We start from the raw sequence: 26011 nt of genomic DNA on the forward strand, positions 1-26011 counted from the left end.
GATTTGTTTTTTGTTGACGTAAAACCTACGGTGCCAAGTTTACAGGATTTGCTGCACTGGCAGTGATAAAAAAAGTCTGCTCTTCAGTGTCATTGCAGCTGGACACAAGGGGCTAAACTGGATGAGCTGCAAGGACAAATACTCTTAGATAAGGTTAACGCTCTGTGGTGAAATTTAGATAAAGTTAATAATGCTGTTCTGTGAAGTTTGGGTGGCAGCTTTAATAAGATCTCATTCGGAAAGAGACAGAGGTGCACAGGAGCGTTTTGTGGTGAGAGTTAATGATGAAACTTCATTCAGATCGAGCCTGGTTGCTTCTGCGGAGCCGATTGAAGTGGACAAAGTACAATTGTTCCGAATTGTCGGTTTGTCTCAGAAGAGCTACAGCTGAGCAGTTTAATGATATGGCGCAAGATATTGAAAAAAAACATTGAAGGACACGGCAAGAAATCTCTTTTTCAGGGTTCGAGGGAGGAATCGCTGTCTTTGCAAAGCCAAGCAAGCTGTGGCAAGTGCAACAAGAGAGAGGGGGGGGGGGGAGAACAAAAGAGTTGCTATGACATCTGAAAATGCTGGCGAGTTTGCAAAATTCCTTCAGGCATTTAGCAAGAGGATTGTGTTTATGAAAAATAAACAAAAGGTATTGAACATATTTGTGGAGGCAACTGATGTAATGATGAGCTCGGAGTTAGGCACAACAATCTCATTCTGCTTGAGTTCTAAAGACATCCAGAGGAGACGTGCACTGTAGTTTGCATCTCTGTTTGGAACAACCTACTGGTTTGGGCAGTTCCTCTCAGAAGTGACTCCTCCAACCACACCTGCTAAAGACTGAGTGATCCAAACCGGTAAAACCAGTAAGTAGTATCATCATCATCCCTACCATCTGACGTCAGACACCTCACCAACCATACAAGTTCGATAACTTAGAATGGCCTTTCGAGGATCTTAATTTCAAATGACACTTACTAAGAAACATGTTCACCGACCCTGATATAACAGATGCTGTCCTCCAAAACATCCCCTAAACTCACAGCATTGTGTTCAGACATGCACTCGCATTCCGAACTTCAACTTCCCTGCAATATTCACATTTGGCTTATTCCATTAGTGCACGCCCACCAAGAGACAAGCTCTCCAAAACAGGAATAGGCCAAAGCCAATAAAAAAAAACGATTTACATTGAAACAACACCTTGCCTTCTCTGATTTGCTCTGCAACCACAAACTAAGTGCACCACAAGACCAATGAGCAGGCGTTGACCTTTTTACAAACGCACAACATCTTTGTGTTTGCCGAGAGGGGGAAATGTGAACAATGCAGCAGACGCCAAATTGTCAGCAGCCGGCATACAGAAGTAAGTTTACAGCTGACTTAACCTGTGCCATTAACAGTACCTCATTTATGGCGCTTGGGTAAATCATCAACTAGAAGGACTTAATACTACTACTGCACACTGTGCGCGCTTTTGTGCTCTAAACCAGGAGTGTGTCTGTGCCTGGCAGATACACGGCCACGGTGTGTACATAGAGGGACTCTCACACATCACTGCTTAAAGCTGGAACAATAAACGTAACCTATTGGGCCGCATGCATGTGTAGACATCTTTCTCTTTTTTAACTCACTGTGAATCTGGGACAGCAGTTCAGCACAGTGAACATGAGTTCAAGCCCCCACGTTAGTTCTCAGGATTCCCTCAGCCAGATACTGACACCTCCTCAGCTCCAGGTGGTAGCTGAGCCTGACCTCCGACCTGTGTGTGCCAAAAAACAAAGTTCAACATCAAGAGCAAGACAAGTAGATTAAATCAAATTATAGATCACAGTGTTCAGCTCTTCAATTACTTTTGTTTAAATAATGTAATCTAAATGCCATTTGAATGTAACTGATTTTCAGTATTAATTTGTAATCAGATTACTTCAGGAATCAAACCATGCACACTGCTGGTAAATGCACGGCACGAAACGACGTACACTGCTAATGTATCCCTGGTGGACTAACCATATCTAACATAAGATTAGATTATGTCTGCAATCAAATCATGAGTGCAATAGGTGTTTTTTTACACTCTCCAACTGGTGTATATATTAGTAGCAGTATTAAGTACACACACTCAAGTTTTATCAAAAACAAATATTTTAGGTATTAAAAGTCATATTTGCAAGAAACTAGCTCCTGTGATTGGCATGTTATCCTTTAACAGGGTTGTTGACAGTGATGCATTGATTCTGAGGTGTATCTGTTTCAACCCCCGACTGTGCATCAGATTTCATCAACTCAGTTTTTTAATGTTAAACAAGATCGTAATGAGTGAGCGACAAGTGACAAAAGGTGTCTGAGAATCTGCCTGTGAAGAAGTGAGGAGGAAGTTACAAAAAAAAGCATTCAATTGAAAATAAACCACTTTAGAAAAGCACAGTACTTGAGTTAAAGTAAAATGATGAAAATCAGAAAGACTAAATGTAAAAAATATATATATATATTACATCAAAACATATGATATTTTAAGGCTGAGAGTAGATGCACAGTAAAAGTGAAGTGGATCGTTTCCCTGTGCTCTAAAGTTTCACATGGGGGGGTCAACAAGCAGAGGAAGTTGGCCCATTTACACGATATCGAAACAGTGAAGTGTGACTTTCCCTTGAACTGTCGTTGACTGAGAGGCTGCGGGCGAAGCCGCCGCCGCAGCAGAAGAAGGAGGAAGTCACCTGTCAAGCTCAGCGCAGGACACACGCGCTTCACCTGACACCCAGACACACACACACACACACACGGAGCAGGTTGTCGCTGCTCCGCTTCCAGGAACATGGCAAGAGCCGCTGCTGCTAGTGCTGCTGGTGCTGCTGCTGCGAGCGGGAACTCACACACACTTCTCAACTGTAATGGACTGAGGAGCGAGGATGTGAAGAGGAGCGTCTGTCACTGCAACGGAGAGGTGGGTCTGCCAGCGAGCGGCCGGATTTATTTACAAACTCATTGTGAGCGTGTGTGTGTGTGACAGAGAGAGAGAGAGAGAGAGAGGGAGAGTGAGTGTATGTGTGTTTGTGTGGGCGCACGCTTCTTTCCGGTTCCTGCTCTCAGGTATTTCACCACTTTTAAACCACTTTTATTTTGAATGAAAACCGTTCAGGTGAACACAACCCTCACTGCCAAACCTGCCGCGTAATACATGTGTTTTATAATCTCCCACACCTCCGCTGCCAGGTTGGCAGGTTGGCAGGTTGCTATGAGGCAAACCCCTAAATTATAAATGCTAACAACACAAAGTGGAAGATGTCGTCACCCTTTTTAGAAGAGGTTTGGGTAATTTACCCAGAGCACATCGACGTGAACACCGGTAACGAATAAATCGCCGAGGACCCGCCCTGATATACTTCCTCTAAGTTATCTCTGCCTTCAGGCCACCGAGGTGAGGAAGGTGCGGTGCCTCTGTGCTTTTGTTTTGAAAATGTCTGTAGAATGTAGCCTGTGCACAGCTAGGTGGTTGGACTAGCTGGTTAGCTGGTTAGCTGGTCCAACCACGAACAGATTCATTTGATCGTTAAATGGACCTTTTATAATATTTACTAGCTGTGATAAAATGCAACCTGTAGCTACTTCAGTCAATCCAGCATTTAATTTCTGAAACATGCGATGGGTTTATTTATTATAAGCAAATGAGGCGGATATTTACTCAAATAATATGATAAAAAAAATAGTGGGTGAGTTTTCTCCATGTTGACCCCGTTCCACACTTCAGGCAACAACAATTCAATGACCAAGTTTTTTTTAATTAGATTTAGTAAGTACACAGCTAACTGTTAGAATGCTAGTCTTTGAAAGGGACATTTAAATGGTGACATTTTTTTTTTAAAGCCCTGACAGCTACTTGCAATAACACTCACCGCAGCTCAAAAGGTACAAGTCTTAGTACAAAGTAAACAATAAGTCAGTCTACAGCACCAACCGGTTCATTAACCAAACAAACATGGCTATCACAAGTGTCATGGTGGATGCTGCAATGCAACAGAACAAATCATGTACATGAAGGAATTGGACAAGCAATCAAACATGAGAAACATTGTGCTGAAGTTGCCCTTCAGGCTTCGAGAACATTTGAGAAGCTCTGCCTGTGATCTGCAAGAGCGCCGAGGGCAGACGGCCATGTTTTCCGACCTCGTCAGATTTATTAAAAAACAAGTCAAGATTGTATCAGATCCCCTGTTTGGCAACATTTATGATACACAACTTGTAACCTCAAACAAAGGTTTCACGCCAAAGCAAATAAAGGAAACAAAAGGGCACAAAGGGAGCAGTTATGCCACCAATGTAGCCAAAAGCATCTGGGAATTCTCCATATTGTGCATCAGGATAAAGGAACATCCCCAGAACAGCCAGCTAAATCAGCGGTGAGCACTGCAACTGCTGCAACACAGACATGTGGCCATTTTGGGGCCGGTTGTGAGGACCACTGCATCTTTTCAATTGTCCCAGTCAAAGAGAAAAGTCAAAAGGGTGACCAGTTATTGCAAACCTATGCTTTTTTTGACCCTTGCAGTTCTGGTACGTTTTGCACAAATAGTCTGGCGCAACGGTTGAATGCGAGTGGACGAAGAACCCACATTCTGCTACGAACAATGGGTCAAGAAAAGAGTGTGGACAGTCATGTTCTCATGCAAGAAGATGTTGATCAATGGCCATATTTGAGGGACTGAACTCCATGAAATTGACTCTGACATTGACTTGCTCATAGGAACAAACCCATCAAAAGAGATGGAACCGTGGGAGCTGGTTAATATCCAGGGAGGTGGACCCTATGCGGTGAGAACCAAAGTGGGATGGGTTCTTAATGGTCCACTTCGCGATGGAAACAACAGCAGGAAACAAACTGGCTGTTAAGCTGTAACTACCAATCAAATTTCCATTGCAAACATAGGTGAAATGCTGGTTAATCAATATAACCATGAATTCAGCTAGAGGTCGTCAAGAGAAGAGTTTCTGAATATTGCTGACAGCTTAGCAGTGCTGAAAGATGGCCATTACTGCCTTGACTTTGCTTTCAGACACAAATTCCATCTTACCAAACAACCGCTGTATTGGGGAGCAGCGCCTGATGAGCCTGAAGAGGAACTTTGGAAATAATGAAACCAGGCGTTTCCACACATTTGTTGCAAATAGAACAGCTGTCATAAGAGAAGCAACTGATGTTGAACAATGGAGATATATTGGTTCTAAGGAGAATCCAGCTGATGAATCATCCAGGGGAATGAGAGGGGATGATTTCCGGGCGAACATTTATGAACCAGAGTTTCTCTCTATCCAACATCGAAGAAAAGAAAATTCAGTCAAGCTTAAAAACATGAGACAAACTTTTGAGAATATGAGTTTATTCACTAAGCACTAGACCAGGTAGGTTTCACAATAAAGGTAGCAGGTGTGTTGATGAGGGGAAGCACCAGGAAGGGAAATGTTTTTTTTACCGGAGCATGAGGAGAAGCACATGTCTTTGTTTTCTAACGGGAAATAAATCTACCCAACCGTGAATTCAGCGTGGACAATGGACTTCTGTAATTGCCTGAGTACAACCCAACTAGACTGGTGGCTCAGTGGCCTTTTGTTAAGTTTATTTTGACAGAAACATCTTTTGGACAAATAGCCACTACAGTAATGTTAGCCAGAGGTTGCTCAAAGACATTTAGTCCTTTCACAATAGAAAGTACTTAACAATGGAACTGGCCATTTTACCATTGTAATATGATGCTCGTGGCATTTTCTATGAGATCTCTGCTTCCCAAAGACAAAAAATAAGTTTCAAGCACGAACTGGATTTTCTCAGGTACAGAGGGATTAGTTACGTTGGTTTATTCACTTAAAATTACCCCTCAATGTAAATATTCATTAATTTTCAAGTGTTTACAATGTAAAATGCTATTTACTGTGGATAGTCCTCCAGACTTTCTTGCTTTAGTGTTGAATAATATGTGTTAGTGACTTCTGAAGTCCACCAGCAGGCCACTTTCTGTCTCCTTCTTATTCAGGTTAATTGGTGTGTAAACTAAAACCCCTTGCCTTTATTCAGACAGCATTGTTTTCTCTTGTTTTCGTCATCTGCAATGTAAGACAGATTTTCTTTTTCCCTCTTGTACAGAAAAATGGCCCCCGGACTGGTGTTGCCTCCAGGCAGCACAGGCAGGAACCCTTTGAACAGGCACCCATGTACGTGGCTGTCATGACATACCTGGGCTTTGGCATCGTCACCCTGTTTGGCTACTTCCGAGATTTCCTCAGAGCTGTGGGCTTAGAGAAGTGCCACCAAGCTCAGGAAAGAGAGGAACAGAAGGTGGGTGAAACTCAGCAATCAGCACAAACATACGCATATTGTCAGGCATTTTTTGGGGGCGTGCACACATACTGCACACGCACATATGCAGCTGGGGGAGAAGAGCATGCTTGCCTTGGGTGTTAACACATTTTGTTTTCCCCTAATTATTTCCATTTCTGCTCCTAAGCTCTCCCTGTGCCTTCTTTCTTTGTGTTCTTCTGCACTAGAATGTTGCCATGGGTGAGACAGGACACCACAGAGAATATCTGTTGAGGACCTAATTAAATCTCAGAGGATTCAACTTCCTTCTTTGTTACTGTGCTTTAGATTCTAAATAAGGCCAGACACTGCCACATAAGAGCTGCGTTGCCATAGATTTTATTTCTTTTTTTAAAAAATTGCAGTTAAGATCACTTCGTTGTTAATTGTTTTTGTTTTGTGCAACTCATATTGGGAAAAAAAAGCTTAAACTGTGAAAACAGCAACGTTATCGCAATGTTCTGTCATTATTTTGATAAGTTAGTACTGTATGTCTGTCTGCAGACTAATACGAGATTAGTGTGATATCTTCTTGAGGTTTTATTGAAAAATACACAGTAATTGTAAGAGCTACAGTTCCTTTGATCCAACTCTCCTACCAAGGCAACAGCTGAATTGGCGTGAATGATTCTAAGTTAAATACAGAAGTCACCTACCTTGATGAAGTGCAGAGGTGGACACAATATAATGAGCACGTTTATGGTCTTAGAGGGCGTTCTGGAAGTTTTCTGGAAGCTGGTGAAAGGAGAACTCAGGCAGCAGCTGATGTCTTCTGCAGAAGATTTTAATGTAGACTCGATGCATCAAGGAGACCAGAAGGTGAAACAATATACAATCGCTAACAGAGTAATATGAGCAGTTGTCACCCCCGAGTCTGAAGATGTCTCCCACAGCCTCCCAGTATATCTCCCTCGTCACCCATTCCAACAGCACATCCATGAATGGCTAGAATTGCTGTCACTCTTCGTTACATGTAGGTGTTTACATTCCTATTGGTTAGTTAAGCCTGAAGCATGCATTCCTAAATCACATTGTGTACTTGCGTCTTGCCACTGGTGAAATTCGCTGAAGCGTTGAAGTTGGTGTCTCTCTGTCTGTAGCATCTGAGTTAGATATGAAAGTCAATGAGCGGAGACACAACAATGTACTGTTGCTTGGCCCTTTATCTATAACCTGACCTCGGGCACTGCGAAGAGAGACGGGAGTATCTGTGGAACTAGACAGGCACTATTCTCTTAATGGTGTACAGATATAATGTGTAATATACACTATGTACATAATATGTAGTGGAATTTACAGTAATGTGTGACAATAGTCAAAAATTGAAGTATATATCCAATGCCGCACAATAAGAATGCGCATTACAACTTAGTTTTAAAGACAATAGTTACCAAGGAGGTGAGATAATTTATCTAAACACAACATCTATTTGAGTTTGTTTGATTTGTTCTAGGTCTTGGCTGGTTTGTAGTGTGACTAATGGGATCAGAATTCTAGTTCTAGTGATCCATCACTCTGTGACATCCGAGTTAGTGAAGTTGTTTCTCTCTCCTTTCAGGATTTCGTACCGCTGTATCAAGATTTTGAGAACTTCTACAATCGAAACCTGTACATGAGGGTACGAGACAACTGGAACCGTCCAGTGTGCAGCCTGCCGGGACCCGTCTTTGACCTGATGGAGAGGGTGTCTGATGACTACAACTGGACATTCAGGTACCGTAATCGAGTATCTATGATACACTCATAATCATATATATATATATACACAATTCAACTTAACTGTTTTTCCAGCTTCAGACAGGCCAGCAAATGTTTTTTATATTCAATCATATCTCTTCTGGATTTAATTGGACAGATCCAGCTCCTCTCCAATGAGGTAACAGAGGAAGACAGGACCTTTTTTATTTGTTATTAGGAAGGGTATGTGAGAGCTGAGCTTCTGGACCACAGTTTAGATTCCTCTGTGCTACTCAGCGGGGTCAGGTGAATGTATTATAAACAGGAATGTAAACAAAGCCACAACGAGGGGAAAGGACATTATGAATCTGGAAAGAGCGGTAACCATGGATCACAGGCTCAATGATGTTTAAAGACTGGAAAAACTAGAAATGGGACAGTCAGTCAGGCTGCCTTTGCCGTCATTCCTGTTTACTTTGAAAACATTGATACCCCTGCCAAGCAGATTGCTGTCTGTGTGTTGGTTGGTTTTGGTTGTTTGTTGGCAAAATTACACAAAAAGAACTGAATGGATTTCCAGGAAACTTGCTGGAAGGATATGGTATGGCTCAGGGAAGAACTCATTTAGGTTTGGTGCGGATATGGATCAGGAGGCGGATGCAGGATTCATTTTTCACTTTCCTTACCTTTGCGAGTTAAGGCGTTTTTCACAGTTTTCTAAGGGAATAATAAATAGATCTTGATGAAACAAACTAATGAGTGTGTGAAATTTGGTGCAGCTTGATTGAATTTAAGGGAACTGTTGTGCCTTGGCAGAGGTATCCATTCTACTGAGTGCAGTTCTAGTTATGTATGCACTTGTTATGATCAGAGCTCCACTGATGAAGTTACAAGTTTAGAATGATCAGTGACATTTAATTGAATGTTGATTACATTTTTTTTACTTTTTTTAGAGCATCTACATAAGTAATTTTCAGTATGCGTACGTATAGAAAGGCTGATTGATTCCTAAAATGTGTTCATGCTTGCAGGTTCACAGGCAGGACTATACACAACGCCATCAACATGGGCTCCTACAACTACCTCGGTTTCGCTGAGAACAATGAGGATTTTCTGAAAACTGTGGCAGACAAAATAAGCCAGTATGGGGTCGGGGTTTGCAGCACAAGGAAGGAAATAGGTGAGTTCAGTGTTGTAATATACACGTGAAAAAATATCATTTGTGGCACTTGTCCTCTACAGCCAGTTTCAACAAGAGCAATCATTTGATGTCCACTTCACAATTGAAGTGAGTCGCATCGGCGGCGTCCCCTTTTAGTTCAACTGACAGCGCTTTGATTTGTTACATCTGCATCTCTTTTAAAAGTCTCTGGCAGGCCCCAGTAACACTGACAAGGCCGGGTATCGAACTGGAAATAAAACTCCATCTCCCTCATCTCAGATGCCATCATTTATTATCTTTTCTTGTGAATTATACTGCCCACATGTTTAATTATCTTTCAGTGGCTGCAATGCAAGATGAATAATTCAGCCTTTGTTAAATTATGTACCGTTTGGGCATAAGCTGAGATCATTACGTACCGGTCCACGCTGAGAAGTGCTGGAAACGATATCATAGTGGAATTCAACATTACGAAACACCCTGGACATTTGGAAGGATGCAAAACGAATATATGTGTGATGGAAGTGTTAGAACAGCAAGGATCCGACAGCGGGATCCCGGGCTTCAGATGAATTTTGAATGTGGTTTCATCCTCTGAACTTCAACCCTTCCTCTGATGGTGTTTAAGTGGTCGTGTATGTCAGGATCTCATGCTGCAGCATAGCAGTGGTGCAGGCAGCAGTGCAATCAGCTTTGTGCTTTTTTTATCAAAACCTAATGATGGGTTGATGTCACGGAGCTTATTGAACAGGCCACACTTGGAAAAGTTAACTCCACAAAAGTGCTTCCTCTCCTTGCTGTCAGTGATGTTTAGTTTAATGTATATTTATTCCTGACACCGGTATCTACAGCGTGCAGACGAGCAGAAGGTGAGCTGACACATAGGCTCAGTTCGAGGTGAGTCGCAGCGGCGTGTTGCATGATAACAGCAGTTTGACGAGAACTGAGGAAACCAGAGGAATTAAAAGGGCATGTGATCATTAGTTGTACGTTTGTTTGTCAGAAGTCAAGGCCCCCCCCCCACCACCACCACCACCACGCACACACAAACACGCACACACTCACCACTACACTCCACACCATCCATTATTCATTTGTTTCATTTATTTATATGTTTATTTCTCTTTCAAAATGGGACTGTTTTTCCCTGGGTTTGCAATCTGTGTTTCAGCTGCCTCACAAAGAGGGTTAAGGAATAACAAGCATTTCTCCCAGGAGACCTTATTAAGCATTCATTATTAAAGACCCAAGTGTCTCTGTTGTAGAGGTGACACCATCACCGCCAGTGTTTCAGTTCACACACAGCAATTTGTATCGGGTGGAAATCTTCAAAATCAAAATTTCCTGGAGGTTCTTTCCTTTTTATTTAGCAGCACTTAATCCCGTTTATTCAAAACAGAAATCGGACTTAAAAATCCCATTTTACACCGAAGTCTTCTATTTGCCGCTCACATCTTCCTATTGTAGATTTCAGTTTATCAAGGTCAAAAGTGACTGGAAACTTATAAATCATTCTCCCAGTGTAATTTGAGTTTTTTTTTATTATAAATGGGCAAGAGTAAGTAGATCCAAAGTTCACTGAAAGGAACACCTTGTTAATAAACACATGTCAAGTATTCATGGGTTTGTATGAATAGATAGCTCCCTGTTTCCACCTTTCCTCCAATCATTAATAGAACAGTAAATTAGAAAATGATTACACAATCAAATGGCGATGACAAATAACAAAGAAGTGTAGCCGCCAAGCATAGTAACCTTGTAAAAAATGACAAGGAAAGGAATGTGGTGCTTTTGTCTAATGATTAACTCTTAGCTCCTCTCCTGTTTTTGTTATGTTGTAAAGGCTTTGATAAAAACCCTCCGTCACACATTTACAATTATATTGATAAGTTTGAGCTGTGAGGTTTTCCTTATCTTTATTGTCTTTCCAACCCCGGCAATAGTTATTGAGTTATCGCGTCAACAAGCCGTGATGATTGTGGTGGCAGGAAGGTGACCTTGGGAATCCAGAGGACAGGTGACCACACTTGATGAGATGCATACACTCATGTAAGCAGAGTAAGAGATCTAAGAAGGACTCCGCTCTCTCTTACCTGAAGAGTATGCAGACGTACGGCAGCCAACATGAGGTTAGCATATCAATAAGAAGGCTGGGCACATGCCTGTGATTCCAGGGCTAAGTACAATGCTCTATGAAGAGAGAGCGAAATGCCAGTGCAGACTGATTAAAAAAACAACTGCACTGGCCAGCAGGGGCTGCGAGTGGTGGAGGACATGTATGAATCGATGGGACTTGGCGCGGGGCCTGATGGAAAGCACAGAACGGGGAATCACCATACAGACAAAGCTGCTTCACTGCATTACGGCTCCAAACACATCACTCAATGCGACTTTCCCTGTTGCTGCTGAAGCATTCAGTATGTTTGAACTGTCAGCTGTCATTGCTTAGTGACTGATTGTCATTGATTAGGATTACAACGGTAGGCAGAATCCCATGTGTATGAAATTCATGTTTCATTGTCTGATGAGGATTCCCTCATTTACATCACAAGACCTCAAGTCATTTTCATTTGCAATCAGGATGGTGTCTCAAATCATGTGTTTTCATCTCACAGATTTAAAAGTATTAGATATGAATGTGCGTAAATAGATGTACTTACTGACAATTTACTGTATTTCTTTTGTAATTTTGCAGTTGTATCTTAAAAGTAACAGCCACTGAAATAATAAGAATGAATGGGGTAGTTTATTGTATTATTAGTACACTCATTAGCAGTTATTAGCTGCATCATTAATGAGATGTAATTCTAGAGCAAGTTCAAGTCCACGCTACAGTAACTTACAACTCCTCTACTATAGTATTGTAAATAAGGGTAAAGTATATTAAAGTGTATTGAACCCATGTGTTATAGTATATTTCTACCATATATAACATTGCCAAGAGCCAGCAAAAATAAAATGCAGTATATGAGAACCTTTCACTGCGTCCTGCTCTGAAGCGCACAATTTTAACAGTAATTCTTTTTTCTTTCTTTTTTATCAGCGGACCAAAAAGGCATCGCTGAAAGCCCACCAGAGCTACCTGAAAATCCCATTTTATTACACAAAATAGAAAAACACAATGTCTGGTGTCAGATTACAGTCTGATAAATGTACTAAATGAATTCAGGTCCCTGCACCTGTCACGTTGGGTTACACAACCAACTGCCTCAGCCCCAAAATGTGCTGCAAAAGCATTTTACACCTTACAAGACAAGCGTTGATATTACCTGAGATGAAAAAGTGTAGTTGAACCAAATTACGAATTTACCGCACCTCGGAAATCTTTATAAACCCCTAAAATCCTCAGAGAGTGAGAGACGCTGACACTGTGCGTGCTGGAGGTCCAGGTATTTGTCTGGGGGTGTCTCGCTTTTTTATCAAGAGGCATTAATCTCTGTCGAAACTTGTGATTGAATGACAAGGACCCAGCGAAGCCCAGGGTCTGCAAGACAACCAGATAAATAAACAGTTAAGGCAACCTTGTCCCAGGGTGTGTAATCCTTTTATGATCCCTGTCTTGCAGGTAACCTGAGCATCCACGAAGATTTGGAGAAACTTGTGGCCACTTTCCTCGGAGTCGAGTCCTCCATGACGTTCGGGATGGGGTTCGCCACAAACTCCATGAACATTCCAGCACTCGTTGGCAAGGTGTGTGGTTTTCTTCTTTTTTTTTTACAAAACAAATGGCTTTAACTGTATGTGGGAAATCTACCAGATATGGGTGTAATTGTCACAGTGCAGCAGAAGTAAATCTAATTAGCTTAGCTTTGTTCCTTTTCTTAGACATGGCCTAATGAATGAAAAACAGTCGACTAAACTCGGCTACAAACAACTCCTGATCCACCCCCATTAATTAAAATCATAATTAAACATTACAGTCGCCTAGAGGACAAGGCTCTGGGCACACATAGCTGCTCTCAGACACATGGATAAGGAAGGGCAGGTTCTTGTTCAGAGCAACACTCAAGGGGATGATTACCCATGCGCTGGCCTGTCGGCAGACCAGCCGGATAACCAAAGGTTACCAGGGGCAACACGCAGCATGAATATCTGTGATTGGACTGGACAGGAGGAAGGGGAGGTTGATGGTTTAAGTGATAAGAATGGGGTCATCTATGCAGCTCAAGAGGTGCAGCAGCCCCCTCAGGCCACAGCGCCCCACAGTAGTCCTGCAGGGACTGGGGTCAGCCCATCCTGCCAACTCTGTCCTGCAGGGACAGGCTTTTCCAGGACAGGCCGTGCTGCGCTGGCAGACTGACAGCTGCTGGTAGACCAGGGACCGGGCCAAGCTGCACCCCGGGCCAAACCGAGGGTATCTGTCACCGAGACGGTGTCAACATACTCTCTACAATGGTTCATTCAAACTAATGCACTCAAATGCTCGGAGCTTGCGTGTTAAATATGTTAATGTTCCGCAGAACTGCTGAATTCATTTGCATGCTGATTTGAATGGAATGTGAGGCACCATATTCTCCATTATGAAAATTGGGATGTGTTTGGTTGAAACTTCATCAGACATGAGAGGAGAAAAAAATGACTAACATATGCATTACATACATCTATTTCCATACATAGAGGATCTACACAGAAGGGATTAGCATGAATGGGGGTGGGGCAAGGGGAACGGGCTGAGAGATAATTAGCTACTAGCATACAGCACATTAAGGAAACGGTCAAGGACAAAAGATCTGTGGAAAGACATTTAGAAAACAAATAAAATTGTATGGATGGGTCGCACACACTGATTTTCATCCACATCTGCCTTTTTCACTTTTTTGATATGTCACTGTAGGAAACGCCCAGGTCTTACAATCTGAACGGTCCCGATATCCATTAAAACCACAATTGGAGGTGGTCTGGGAAGTATACAGCCACAGTCTTATTGTGAACGCAAATCTATCCTGAGCCATATATGAAGTTACCTCCACTCCGCAGAATTCGGTCTTCACAAACAGAAATGTTGTACGGGTTTATTTGCATAGAGAGCGCGGAAGTGAGATCCGATGCTGTGAAGCACATATTTAACACGCTCCACTTGTTATCCGATCTCTCAGGACAAATGTTAATACCAGGTCTGAAGTTAAGTTCAAGTGTCCTAACAGGACATGACCGAGCAGCTAAATGGAATTCAGAGAACATTCGTGTTATTTGCATCTGTGTTCTTCCTCCTGTTACATGTTGAAATGTCAGCTGTGAAAAAAGCCCTTACTGTAGTACTGATGTTTGTGTTTACTGTTTACAAGCCAATTATTTTCTCCCTCTTTTTTTTTTTACCCATGGGAGAATCTAATTGGCCCTCTCATTAAACGCAGACCTTTAAATCCAAAACACCATCATACACTACCTATTCACATTTCACCCTCATATCCATAATTGAAGATTAATGCCAACTAGCCTGAAATGTTGTGGAGTTCCCCAGAAAAATTATGATTTTCAAGGATGCATGAATGTTAAAGCTTTCTCCAGGATGTGTGAACAAAGTTTTCTCTCTCTGCTGGTTTTTCAGGGTTGTTTGATATTGAGCGATGAGCTCAACCACACGTCTCTCATCTTAGGGGCCAGATTGTCAGGAGCGACCATCCGGGTGTACAAACACAACAGTAAGTCTCCGAACTGGTTCATTAGAGTCAAAGCTTCTGGTTAACAAATAAACAATACGCAGCATCGTTTATGTTATTAAAAATAAGAGCCGTGATGTTTTATCGCTTCAATATCCTGAGTTTATCGGTTGATTCAATTAGATTTTCTCTCTGTTATACTGCTGTTCACTATATTCAGTTTTTCTTCTATTCCTTCCAAACTGTTGCCACCGAGAGAAACACATAACTGTCTTTGCCTTAGGAAATACCTACTTAATATTCTGTGTTTAGAGCAGCAAATGTAAAAGCTTTAATGAAACGGGTTCAGTTTACAGTCACGACTGTTTTATCCAAAGGCAGCAGGGCATCAAGTTTTTTTTCTTTTTTAGATTAAAACGTCATCTTACTTTAACTTTCAGTTCTCTATTGAAGTATCAAATAACATATTTTGACTATAGTCTAAGGGAGGATTATCAGGCATGAAAGATACAGCATTCATTGTGCTTGCACAGGAAACATTCCCTGCTCTTTCAGGAGACAGGACAAATGAGCCGGTCCTCTGGCTGCAAATGTGTCCTGACAGGTACAAGCAGAGTCAGTTATGGGTCCTCTGAGCAGATCCCAGAGGCCCGTCTACAGGCAAAGAACCCTCAGGCACCTGAGCAGTTGACCCCTCCCTGTCTCTGTACCTCCACACTCAGACACTCTTTGATTAGTGCAAAGCCAATATTTGCTAAAAGGGTTATTCCAGTGAACTTAACCACTACAAAGGATGTGGGAACATTGAATACATTGTAGCTTCTGCAGCAAGGATTAGTGGTGGAGTCCCTCTAAAAGTTCTGTTTTATAATATGAAATGTTTTAGGTTTTTCTAGAGGCATATATTTAACAGAGTTGGAATGTTGTCTGGCTGCTATGTTGAAAACTATTCTCTGATAAAGGACACTCCTTTTTGAAGGTTTGCATTCTACATTCTTTCATATAATGACAACATTTTCCTTGAAGGTTATGCGTTGCTTATTAAGCAAGTAGCATTTTGTGCAAGCAGAGTGTCAGTGCAGAGATAGGATAATGACATCGTCCTTCCTCCTCACCACGGCGTCTTATCTCAAATCAGTGCTTAACTGTGGAACAATCTTTCCCTCGTTCTCGTCTGTACACACAGACCGAGCCACCGTGGGTTCCTTTGCTTGTCAAGTTGCCTCCTTGCTGATGGTAACATTAGATTTGCGGTGCTCTGCTGAGCTCTGGGTGTGTTTTTTATCAGAAGAGCATCTCCCGCCTCTTAAGCAAACCTGTTTTTGTGTCGAGGCAGCGATATCAATCAGCTATGACAGATTATTAGCTATGACAGATTTACCGGCTGCTCAGCTGGGAATGGTTGGATTGCAGCTGCTTATTAGCTAAAGCTATTCAATACTGCCATCTGCTGGTGTGCAAAGGGATCGTTCCTGTGACCCACTCTAAATGCCACTGGGAAATAATTTTTTGTTGAAGCCAAGATTTCAGTTATAATCTTAAGCAACCGTGCAGACTCTGCTGAGCAGACCTTTGGCCCAAACTATATTTAGCTCAGTTAGTAATCCTCTGCAGGTGCCCATTAGCATCAGAGTGCACAGCTATTCCCTGTGTGTAGTTTGTGGAAGGTGTTTCTCTCAGATAAAATAGTGCCTTGTTTACTCTTTGAACTGCCCTGCCCTGTGGAAATTAGTACTTTACTAAGTGTTGTTTGCTCGTAGTTGGTGTTCCTTGTATACTTAGATTTTTAGATTGTAACATTTAATATTAAATATATATATATATATTCTTTAGTTGCATATGATTTCTTAGTACAAACCTAAACTACTAGTTCAAGAGTTAATGTGCATGAAGTTCTTTTAGATTCGATTCTTGAATTCCTTTGTGTGTGTGTGTGTGTGTGTGTGTGTGTGTGTGTGTGTGTGTGTGTGTGTGTGTGTGTGTGTGTGTGTGTGTGTGTGTGTGTGTGTGTGTGTGTGTGTGTGTGTGTGTGTGTGTGTGTGTGTGTCAGACATGCACAGTCTGGAGAAGATGCTCAGAGAGGCGGTTTGCTCAGGGCAGCCTCGGACTCACAGGCCTTGGAAGAAGATCCTCATCATGGTGGAAGGCATCTATAGGTCAGCTGTCAACCTACACACACATTTGTATCGTCTCTCACTGTCTCTCTCTCTCTCTCTGACACTCACTCACTCACTCACACACACATACACACACACACATATCTCGGGCCAGTTGAGCTATCACTCTTTGTTAGTTCGGCCGTCCAGGAGGTTTTGAGTGTTGCCAAACTCAGGTAAGAAATCTTCATTTGTAACCCGAGGAGAGCGTTCAGCCTCGTGTTTAGTCGTCCCTGTAATGGTCTATTTTTCCGTTGTGTCCCTCTCCACCCTTGAATAATAGAGTGTGTGAGAGTGTGTGTGTGTGTGTGTGTGTGTGTAAGCATGTGTGGCCGGGTACCGTTTAATTACTGGAGAGAGGAGAAAGGTAGTGTGTGTCTCTCCCGGCAGTGAGCTGTCCCGAGTCCTAGTGACCCTCTCCATCTGCTCATTAGCTCCAAATCAAGGCCAAATGAAGCCACAGAGATTGACTTGGCTACACCCCCAACTCCTACTGTTTATCACGGCCATTTTCTTTTCTCCTTTCTTCTCTCGTCTTTTCTCTGGATCACACCTTACGTTTCAGGCCTTCTAAACTAAAACATGACATATTCACTGGGCTTTTTGCCAACTGTATTTTTTAATAAAAGAGGAAAAACCTTAAACATGGCCATCCGTTGCTATTAATGCACTAAGTTCCGCTGGTAATTTGAGAGACCACTGCATTGCACATTAGTACGGCACTGAAAGAACTAATGCTCCATCTATCATGTTCCGGTAACATCAAAAAGCCTGGATAAGGAGTGAGCATGCTTTAGCTGTACCCTGGGTCTGCTTTGATGTCCACAACGGCCCTGGTGAAACCCCCTGTCTTATGTCATTTGGGCTGCAGACGTTCTCAGCCATAGCGAGGATAGCAGGTCTGGGATTGCTCCGTTCCCCGGCCATTTACCCACCGAGGTTGTCTATTTGTAGCCTTAAAAGGCTTGCATCAGTGGGGAGGAAGACATTTAAGAGACGTGGGAGTAAAGTGAAAGAGGCCCGCAGAAAGATTCTTGGAAGATTGGGGCTTGTCAATTTATGTAATGTGAATTAACGGGAGTACAGATGCTCTTACGTGGATAAAGTGAGGTCGGGGTCACGTTCTGTTCCTTTTAAACTTTGTCATTATAAGAGTTTGTTGTATAACTGATGAAATATATAAATATATATATATATATATATGTGTGTGTGTGTGTGCCTAGTCGTTCCTTTGTAAGTGTATCCTCTTGTCATTAGCATGGAAGGCTCAGTGGTGCGACTACCAGAGATCATCGCTCTGAAGAAGAAGTATAAAGCGTATCTGTACCTGGACGAAGCCCACAGCATCGGAGCAGTGGGACCGACAGGCCGGGGCGTGACCGAGCTGTTTGATCTGAACCCAGTGGACGTGGACGTTATGATGGGCACCTTCACCAAGAGCTTCGGGGCTGCAGGAGGCTACATCGCGGGGAAAAAGGTTTCTGTGGCCCTTTTGGATTTTCTGTTTTCAGCTTTATCTGACTTCAATTCATCATTTGCAAAGGATAGTTAATACATGTATATCACGGTTTTATCATTATGAATGCATCCAAACATTTCCATTTGTTTTTTTTATTGTATCACTTTATATGTTCTGAGAAAATAATTTGTATTTATTATCAGGGGACGCCTTTTCTGGTTATATTTTATAGTCGGCAGTATAGAGTGAAAAGACGTTTGAGTAGATGAGCACTAGTTGGGGCTGACCTCCGGAGAGAGGAGGTGACCTGCACTAAAGGCCTTCAGCAGAACGCCATTAGGGGGAGTTGCAGCATGAAGGCCGCTGGCTTACAAGGAAATCCTCGACTTTTACAGATTTTAACACACAGGCTACTCTGAGAGGAAACAGCTACATGTCCTGTCATAGCACAATGTGATAGAAGAGGTGGTGAATTCCCTTGTTACACGACAACCACCCAGCTTTTCTGAAATCACAACACATCTATCATCACTGTTTTCCCATCGCTCTGGATCACCAGTTCATAGCTCACCTGTAAAAGACTGAACTTGTAAACACACTGCAGTAAACCAGTCGGGAACTAGTTGGTTGCTATGGAAAATGAATCCTCCTGGACCAAAATTGGGTCAAGATAAATTTGAAAGAAACATTGGTCGGGGAAATCACTATCAAACAATTCCAGAAGTCTTGAGTTGACTCTCTGAAATGCTTTTTTTAAAAACCTGGCAAAGCAGGTTAAAATACATTATACGCAATTATTCCCATGTCTGTTTTTTAAAGAGGTTTGGGACATCCCACCTCTCTCGTCGCTCTCATCTGTCTGACAAATGTTTCCCATGTGACTCCGGGCCTTTGTAATTCCTCTTTACTCCATTAAAAAGTACACTTTAGTACATAACCACATCGGTTTTGTGGCAGTTGATTAGAAAGCAACAGAGGAAACGGCCATGTTGTTTGAATTAGGTATCCAGTGAGGGACCCTTCCTGCTGCTGCCTCATGTTGGCTCAGCCCTGCTCCGCCATAATAAGAAGGTAAAGCTGGCAGAGGGCCAGCCCCTTCTTGTGGCAGGCGTCGGAACTGCGCTCCAGATTTAACGGGATGACTTTTAACAAGCATGATAATGTTTGAAGTATGAACACTCTGCCTGGTCTGACAGCTGGCTGTAGTAAACTCCTGGAAGAAGCGGGCCGGAAAAGAGAGAGAAAGCCTTTAGATTTGATGCATTTGTTGTTGTGGCGAATTCCCCAAATCTTACATTAAGTAGATTCGAGCTGACCAACAAAACGCTCCGCAGATGTGCTTCTGGAAAACAGTCATGTTGTAGCTATTTTATGAGAGCACCAAAAATAAATACCCCAGTAACTACACTCCAAGCTCCTTCTAATTCACTGCAACCTTGCATGAAGGAGACGTAATTAATTCACCCTTTACTTAAAGCTCGGATTGCACTGGAAAAGGTTATTAAATGCATCCAATGTGGAACCACGTGTGTGGAAGTGTGTGTGTGTGCTGCTCTGGCCCAGCCCCAGCTCTGTGGCGTTGTGGACATGTATCGCCACGTCAGTGTCGCAGCCACATTGTGGCTGAGGAAACACTGAACTGTCACTCCACGCCACGAGATGTGAAATGGATTTCGGACATGTTCTCTTAACTGGTTTATCTTGGTCTCACCGAAATCCTGCAGGGCCCTAAAGCGGTGAAAATCCCCCGCCTTAAACAAAAACAGATGTCAGGTTGTTTCAGGGTTCTTATCCTACATTCGAGCATTTCCCCTAAGATCCCTTCCCGTCATGTGTGTGAGGAAGCCGCAGCCGCCGCCCAGTGGGGACAGATGGCAGTAGAGTGGAAATGGTGACCAGACAGCATCTCCGGCTACGTGTCATCACCCTGCACCCGCTGGCCACCACGCAGCAGCCCATCACAGCTCCAGGCCCACTCCCAACCCCAGACCACTTACACACACATGCTCTTGGGACCCCGTGACCGAATCGGTTTCCTGAAATCCTGCTCTTCTCCTGACAACCACGAGCAGAATTAATCTCCTGCTGACATTTAGGAATAATGAGCATGACAGTCCTGATTCTGGCTCATTTCAGCACCGGCTCTTTCTCAAATTAGTGCAGTGGCTCCTTCAGAGCGGAGAGCAGGAAAGGATCCAGAGCTATTTTACAGTCCATGCCAAGGAGGATGACTTGAGGTACTTTAATTGACTCTCAGGTGTTAACTGTACATGAGTGCTCTCTAGTGGTGGGAAAAGAAAAGTGCAAGACCACAGGCTTCTGTTAATGTGTGTGCAAGTAACTGCACAATCTTTTAATTATCTGTGTGACACTCTGCCGTGTTGCAGGAGCTGGTGGACTACCTCCGCACTCACTCCCACAGTGCGGTGTACGCCTCGGCCATGTCCCCTCCCATCACTGAGCAGATCATACGTGCCATGAAGTGCATCATGGGAAAGGACGGGACCACAGAGGGTGAGTATCCGAGCCACACTGGGTCTCCATCAAGTAAATGTCGCCTCCAATCTCGGCCTCACCATCCACATACCCGTCGAGCCCTGATTTTTCAAATATTATGTCTGGCTTATAACATTTTTTACACCTTCATATAATCTTTATGGAAAGAACAGCAAACCAAATACAGAGGACAATACCAATGTTAACGTTAGGAGTAAGTCCAGACCTGCAGGGAAAGACAAACAGCTGCTTGGTCCGAAAATGTGGTAGCAATTAGAGTGGTCTGCAGCAGTAGAGAGAGAGGAGGGGGGGGCATGCAGTCCCTGAGCACACGTGACCCCAGCGGAGAGGAAATCATTCTCATGTGTGTGTTGTGAGGAACGCTGTACCTCTGAGAAGTTTCTGCTTTAATGACATCAGACACCAGGGCAGGGAAGTAGTCATTACCGGACTAGTGGCGATACCACCAGAGCAAATTCTTGAGTTATTGAAGTTGTAGTTGTGGAAGGAGCTGTGGTAGCCAGAGTGTTATTCAGAGCAATGTTGGTTCGTCTTATCCAAAATCTACGAGACTGGAACTGTGCCCCATAACACAGGAATAGGTGAAATTGTAAATTGTGTGACGTACATGAATCCCGAGCTGCCGCACGGTTCCTGGAATGGGTTAATCCCTCTCGCGGCTCAAAACCTGGGGAGCCGGTGTCTCATGGCTGAGGTGGATTGTAGTTTCACGCGGAGATGAGTAACTTTCTCGTCTGGCTCTGAACCAGACATGCCTTGGATCTGACGTAGCCCAGTGAAATAGCTGTTGTGGAAAAATCAGTCTTGACCTGTCTGATGGAGGAGAGGGAGCGCGCAGCAAACAGTGCAGCCTTTCAAAACATCGGCCCCAGCGTCCATCACAACGCTGCGGCAGCGCCACGGTGACTAGAAATGTCACATCATCCTGTTCGCAGATAGGCCTGAGAGGTTTTTAATTCCTCTTCTTTCCTCCGTTCCCTCTTAATCTTAAAAGAAACGCGACGGCAACTGCTCTGAGATTAGGAGAAACCCTGTGACATCTTCTCACCTACTCACGAGATTTGTGTCTGACAGCAGGTTTCTGACCTCCTCGCTCTCTATTTTAGCAGAGAGGAATAATTTGCGAAATGGGGGGCCTGTGCTTTTTGGCAGATGCCTGAATGTTATGGTTCATTTCTGTCTCCCTCTCTGCTGCGATAAGGAGATTTAAACTGCTCTCTTACATCCCTTTGAAGGAACTGCCAACCTGTTCCCAGGTAATCAAAGGGAAACAGAGCCGCCTTCCAAGGCTGCGCGGTGCCAAGCTCTGCCGTAGCCGCGGTATAACCAGGTTCCCCATCGATTCTCATTGCGAGGGAACACAGGGGTTTAGCACAACAGACCGACTCTGCTGACTTTGATTTGTTTTCTGGTGTGTTTACAATATCTGTAATACATGAGATGCGTAAAGCATTATTCGTTTTCGGTTTCAGTCAGGGCTGCGCTCCACTGACGGGCCGCAGTCACTCATTTTGTGCGAAATCCATGTGTAAACCCTCGATTTGGCACCGTGCATTTTGCATTTACCAGTCACTCTGACAAAACCCAACCATCTGCCGGTGCAGCCGAGTTTTAATCTCGAGCAAGTTCACAGTGGAGGCTGGAACGGCCCAGATGGAGCAGGCAAACACAAATAACACCTCACACTGCATTAGCTGCTACTGGCAGGTGACGTCCCTCCATGCAGGGGACAGCGGGAGAATGAGGGGAAACAGCAGTGAGTCGGTGCTTTACTCATGTACATCTGGTGCTTTCTCTTTTCCTTTTTGTTCATCGCAGGCATTAAACGGGTCCGCCAGCTGGCAGAGAACACCAGATACTTCAGGGCCAGACTGAAGGAGATGGGCTTCATCATCTACGGCGATGATGACTCGCCTGTGGTTCCGATCCTGCTCTACATGCCAGGCAAAGTGGTGTAAGCACATTCAAACTCTCACTGAAAGCACTTAGAGTTCAAGAGTTTGAGGTAATCAGAATATTTATAGTGTATAATCAATCAATATCCATAAATATTCACTTCATAAGTTGTTGTAACGAGTGATTTCAGGTCAGATCACTGTGTGTCGGAGCCATTTGGGCGGCTGCCATCTTACACACTAACGTTTCCATTAATCACTAGTGGAGATCTGTAACCACTTAGGAGGCAACATCAGGTATTGATCAGTTACAACCTGGGATTGTTAGAGCCACTCAGGTCTAATCAATTGGGTATAAAGTGTCTTTCAAAGCCGGTCACCATTGATATCCATGACGTGGCCGATTCAGCCCAGTAACCACCACAATCAGAAGCTACGAATATATATTTCACCGCCAAAGTAGCTTCTGGTTTTATATAACAAACATACACATCAGTATTCATGTGTGTTGGAATATACAAAACTGTACTTTTCAGAACACAGTGTTCAGCTTGACCTCTCCGAACTGTCGGCTTGGCCACAGAGCCAGGACTCATTCTTTGCTCGGCCTCAGTGACGTAGAAGGCATCACGGATGTCACTGCCTAAACCTCAGAGAATTGATAGTTATGTTTATGTTTTATTTATCGTGCTTTGCAGAAATTATCACAGGTCACTCGCGCCGCACATCACGACCACATGATTATGGATTTTGAAGAATGCGCAGAATTCTTAATGAGGTTCAATGTGATGAGGAGAAGCGGTGAATGCTCAATCACTCCGAGGTGGCTCGTGTGGTCTCTGCACATTTTGGAGGCTTCAAACCTCAGAAATGTAACATAAGTTGTTGGAATAGTTTTCTGGTCAGTTGCACTTTGCATCGTGGTTCGTGCAGATGAATTTTTTCAAGTCCAGGATACTTTAATGAAGTAATTTCAGGGAATATAGTCTTAACGATACTACAGGGGACTGTATTTCCTTTAATTGAATCCAGTATATTTGTGTACTAGATAACATATAAACAGAACGTGTTTTTTTTTTTTCATTTTTGTTTCTGAACAGGGCTTTCGCTCGAGAAATGCTGGAGAGGAAAATTGGCGTAGTGGTTGTAGGTTTCCCAGCCACACCGATCACAGAGGCCCGAGCTCGCTTCTGTTTGTCTGCATCACACACCAGAGCAATGCTGGACCAGGTACAGCTTTAGTGGCTTTAGTGAGTATATGTTGTGACGCTTCAGTGAGTATATGTTTTGAATCAAACCTACACTTTTCTCCTTCTCCTCAGGTGCTGCACCATCTGAACGAGGTGGGAGACGGCCTCTGTCTCAAGTTCTCACGGCGGAAATATTCCTCCCGGCCCGGCCTCTGCGACAGGCCAGACTTTGAGCTGGACAGCTGATGTGACCCTTGACACCTTCGCTCCACAGTGTCAAAACGAAGTCTTAAGTGTCCACGCCACAGCAGACCCTTAAACGCACGCAGCCGGCAACACCCGCGGCTCGCCGCAGGAAAAGGGGCCAAATGTTTGGCATCTGCGTTTGGAAATGTTTGTAAAAGATTGTGATTTAACAGGACACATATTTATGCTTCCCAAAAAACTATATGAACTCTTTAGATGCTTTATTTCTGAATGCGTTGATTTGTGAATACATAAATGAATTTATTTCAATGAATTTCAAAGAACTGCTGTATTTTTCTCAGAACTTGTTTATCTTTTTTTATATTGAGACAAAGTTTCTTCAGTTCAGGAGTTCAGTTCCTCTGCACGTTTGGAAACAGTTTTTAAATGTTTACATCAGTTGTTGATATTGTCTTTATTTAGTCGTTGAAATCTTTTTTGGTGGAGGCATTTTTTGTTTCTCATGAAATTTTTATCTGGCACCATATCTTTAAAAAGAAAAGCTGTTTGTTATTATTAGAGAGTGATGCACATTCTCAAAGAACTGAGAAGTAAGGATCCCATTTACTTCCTCAGCATGAAGTAGTAATAAAAGAGGCATGTGTAGTTCTCCTCTGGTCTACGACTGCATTGCTCAAATTTTAAATACCTAAATACCACACATGTAAACTTCCTTTATGTGTTTTGGAATAGGAAGGATGATAAATTATCCAAATGACAGACTTCAGAAAGTCCCGACCCTTCCCTCGTGGAATAGTGTACATTCCCGGCACGTGATTATTTACAAAAAATGACGAAGATGCCTTTACTGCGTTCCACAGTGAACTGTTTTCATAAAAAAAACATTCCTCAGTGTATTGCCTCTTTCATCTCCGGAGTAAATGATAACCTTCCTTTAACTAATGGATCATGCGGCAATTACTTCTTTGACGTGTCGATAAATCCCGACAACAAAAGAAAAGGTGCTCCGGCTCGTTTTGTGGAGAGTCTTCACAGTTTTTAATCGCTGATGTTTTTAAGACCTGCTGTTCTCGCTCACACACACAAACTGCAGAGCGGTTGTGAAGGTGAGAATGCAGCGGGAGAGCGGCACCTGAGCCAAAAGCCTAACCTAGCAATTAGCACTGAACTCTAAATTCTTGTGGTGTGGGGTAGTCATTTGATTATCGCACAGAGGATCATACACGGATGATAAATGTGCTTTTTGCAATGTGTCAGATTGGGTCTAGTCGACGCTTGTTCGCCGGGTGGATGTTACCATGTTTGTGTTTCTACCTCCTCGTCAACAATGCAGCATGTACATTTTGTATGATGGGATCAAAAATACAAAATGCAACCCTCTGGAAAAATATGGTAAATGAACTGCAGACACATGAAGAAAGTTATACGTTTTTTGTTTTTTTTAAAATGTATTTTCCCCTAAAGGAAAGAAAAACAATTGAAATCTACGCTCTATGGTGGATCACTTTGTTCTGTAAGTGAATATTCACATCTGGCTCCCATAGCCAGAAACAATACAAGCAGTTTCTTTAATCCTCAAATCTGTGATGTCATACCAGTGTTCTGTTCCATACAGATCTGGAGGAGACGGGGGAAAGGTGGCCTCAAATGTTGCACCGACGCCCTCAGGATGTCTGCTATTAATTTGTGTTTACTTTCACCTTTCGTCAAACTGCGAACATTGTGAAATTCATCACAGGTTTATGGCAGAGGACAGATGTGGGTGAAGAGGAACTCTGAACAACACGGCGTGTTACAGACGTGGTGTT

At 43.1% G+C, this 26011-nt stretch overlaps 1 protein-coding gene across 1 annotated transcript; it reads left to right on the forward strand.

Annotated features, from left to right (window-relative positions):
• Positions 1-2605: 2605 nt before the first annotated feature.
• Positions 2606-24516, forward strand: sptlc3 (serine palmitoyltransferase, long chain base subunit 3). Its single transcript, XM_035173386.2, has 12 exons — positions 2606-2935; positions 6128-6319; positions 7899-8053; positions 9049-9197; positions 12745-12869; positions 14728-14821; positions 16830-16935; positions 18193-18412; positions 20782-20908; positions 22730-22865; positions 23907-24036; positions 24129-24516. Exons 1-12 carry the CDS (start codon positions 2807-2809, stop codon positions 24240-24242), a joined length of 1677 nt encoding a protein of 558 aa, XP_035029277.1. The 5' UTR covers positions 2606-2806; the 3' UTR covers positions 24243-24516.
• Positions 24517-26011: the final 1495 nt, after the last annotated feature.

This window comes from Hippoglossus stenolepis, chromosome 12 (genome assembly GCF_022539355.2).
Source record: "Hippoglossus stenolepis isolate QCI-W04-F060 chromosome 12, HSTE1.2, whole genome shotgun sequence".
Lineage (NCBI taxonomy): Eukaryota > Metazoa > Chordata > Actinopteri > Pleuronectiformes > Pleuronectidae > Hippoglossus > Hippoglossus stenolepis.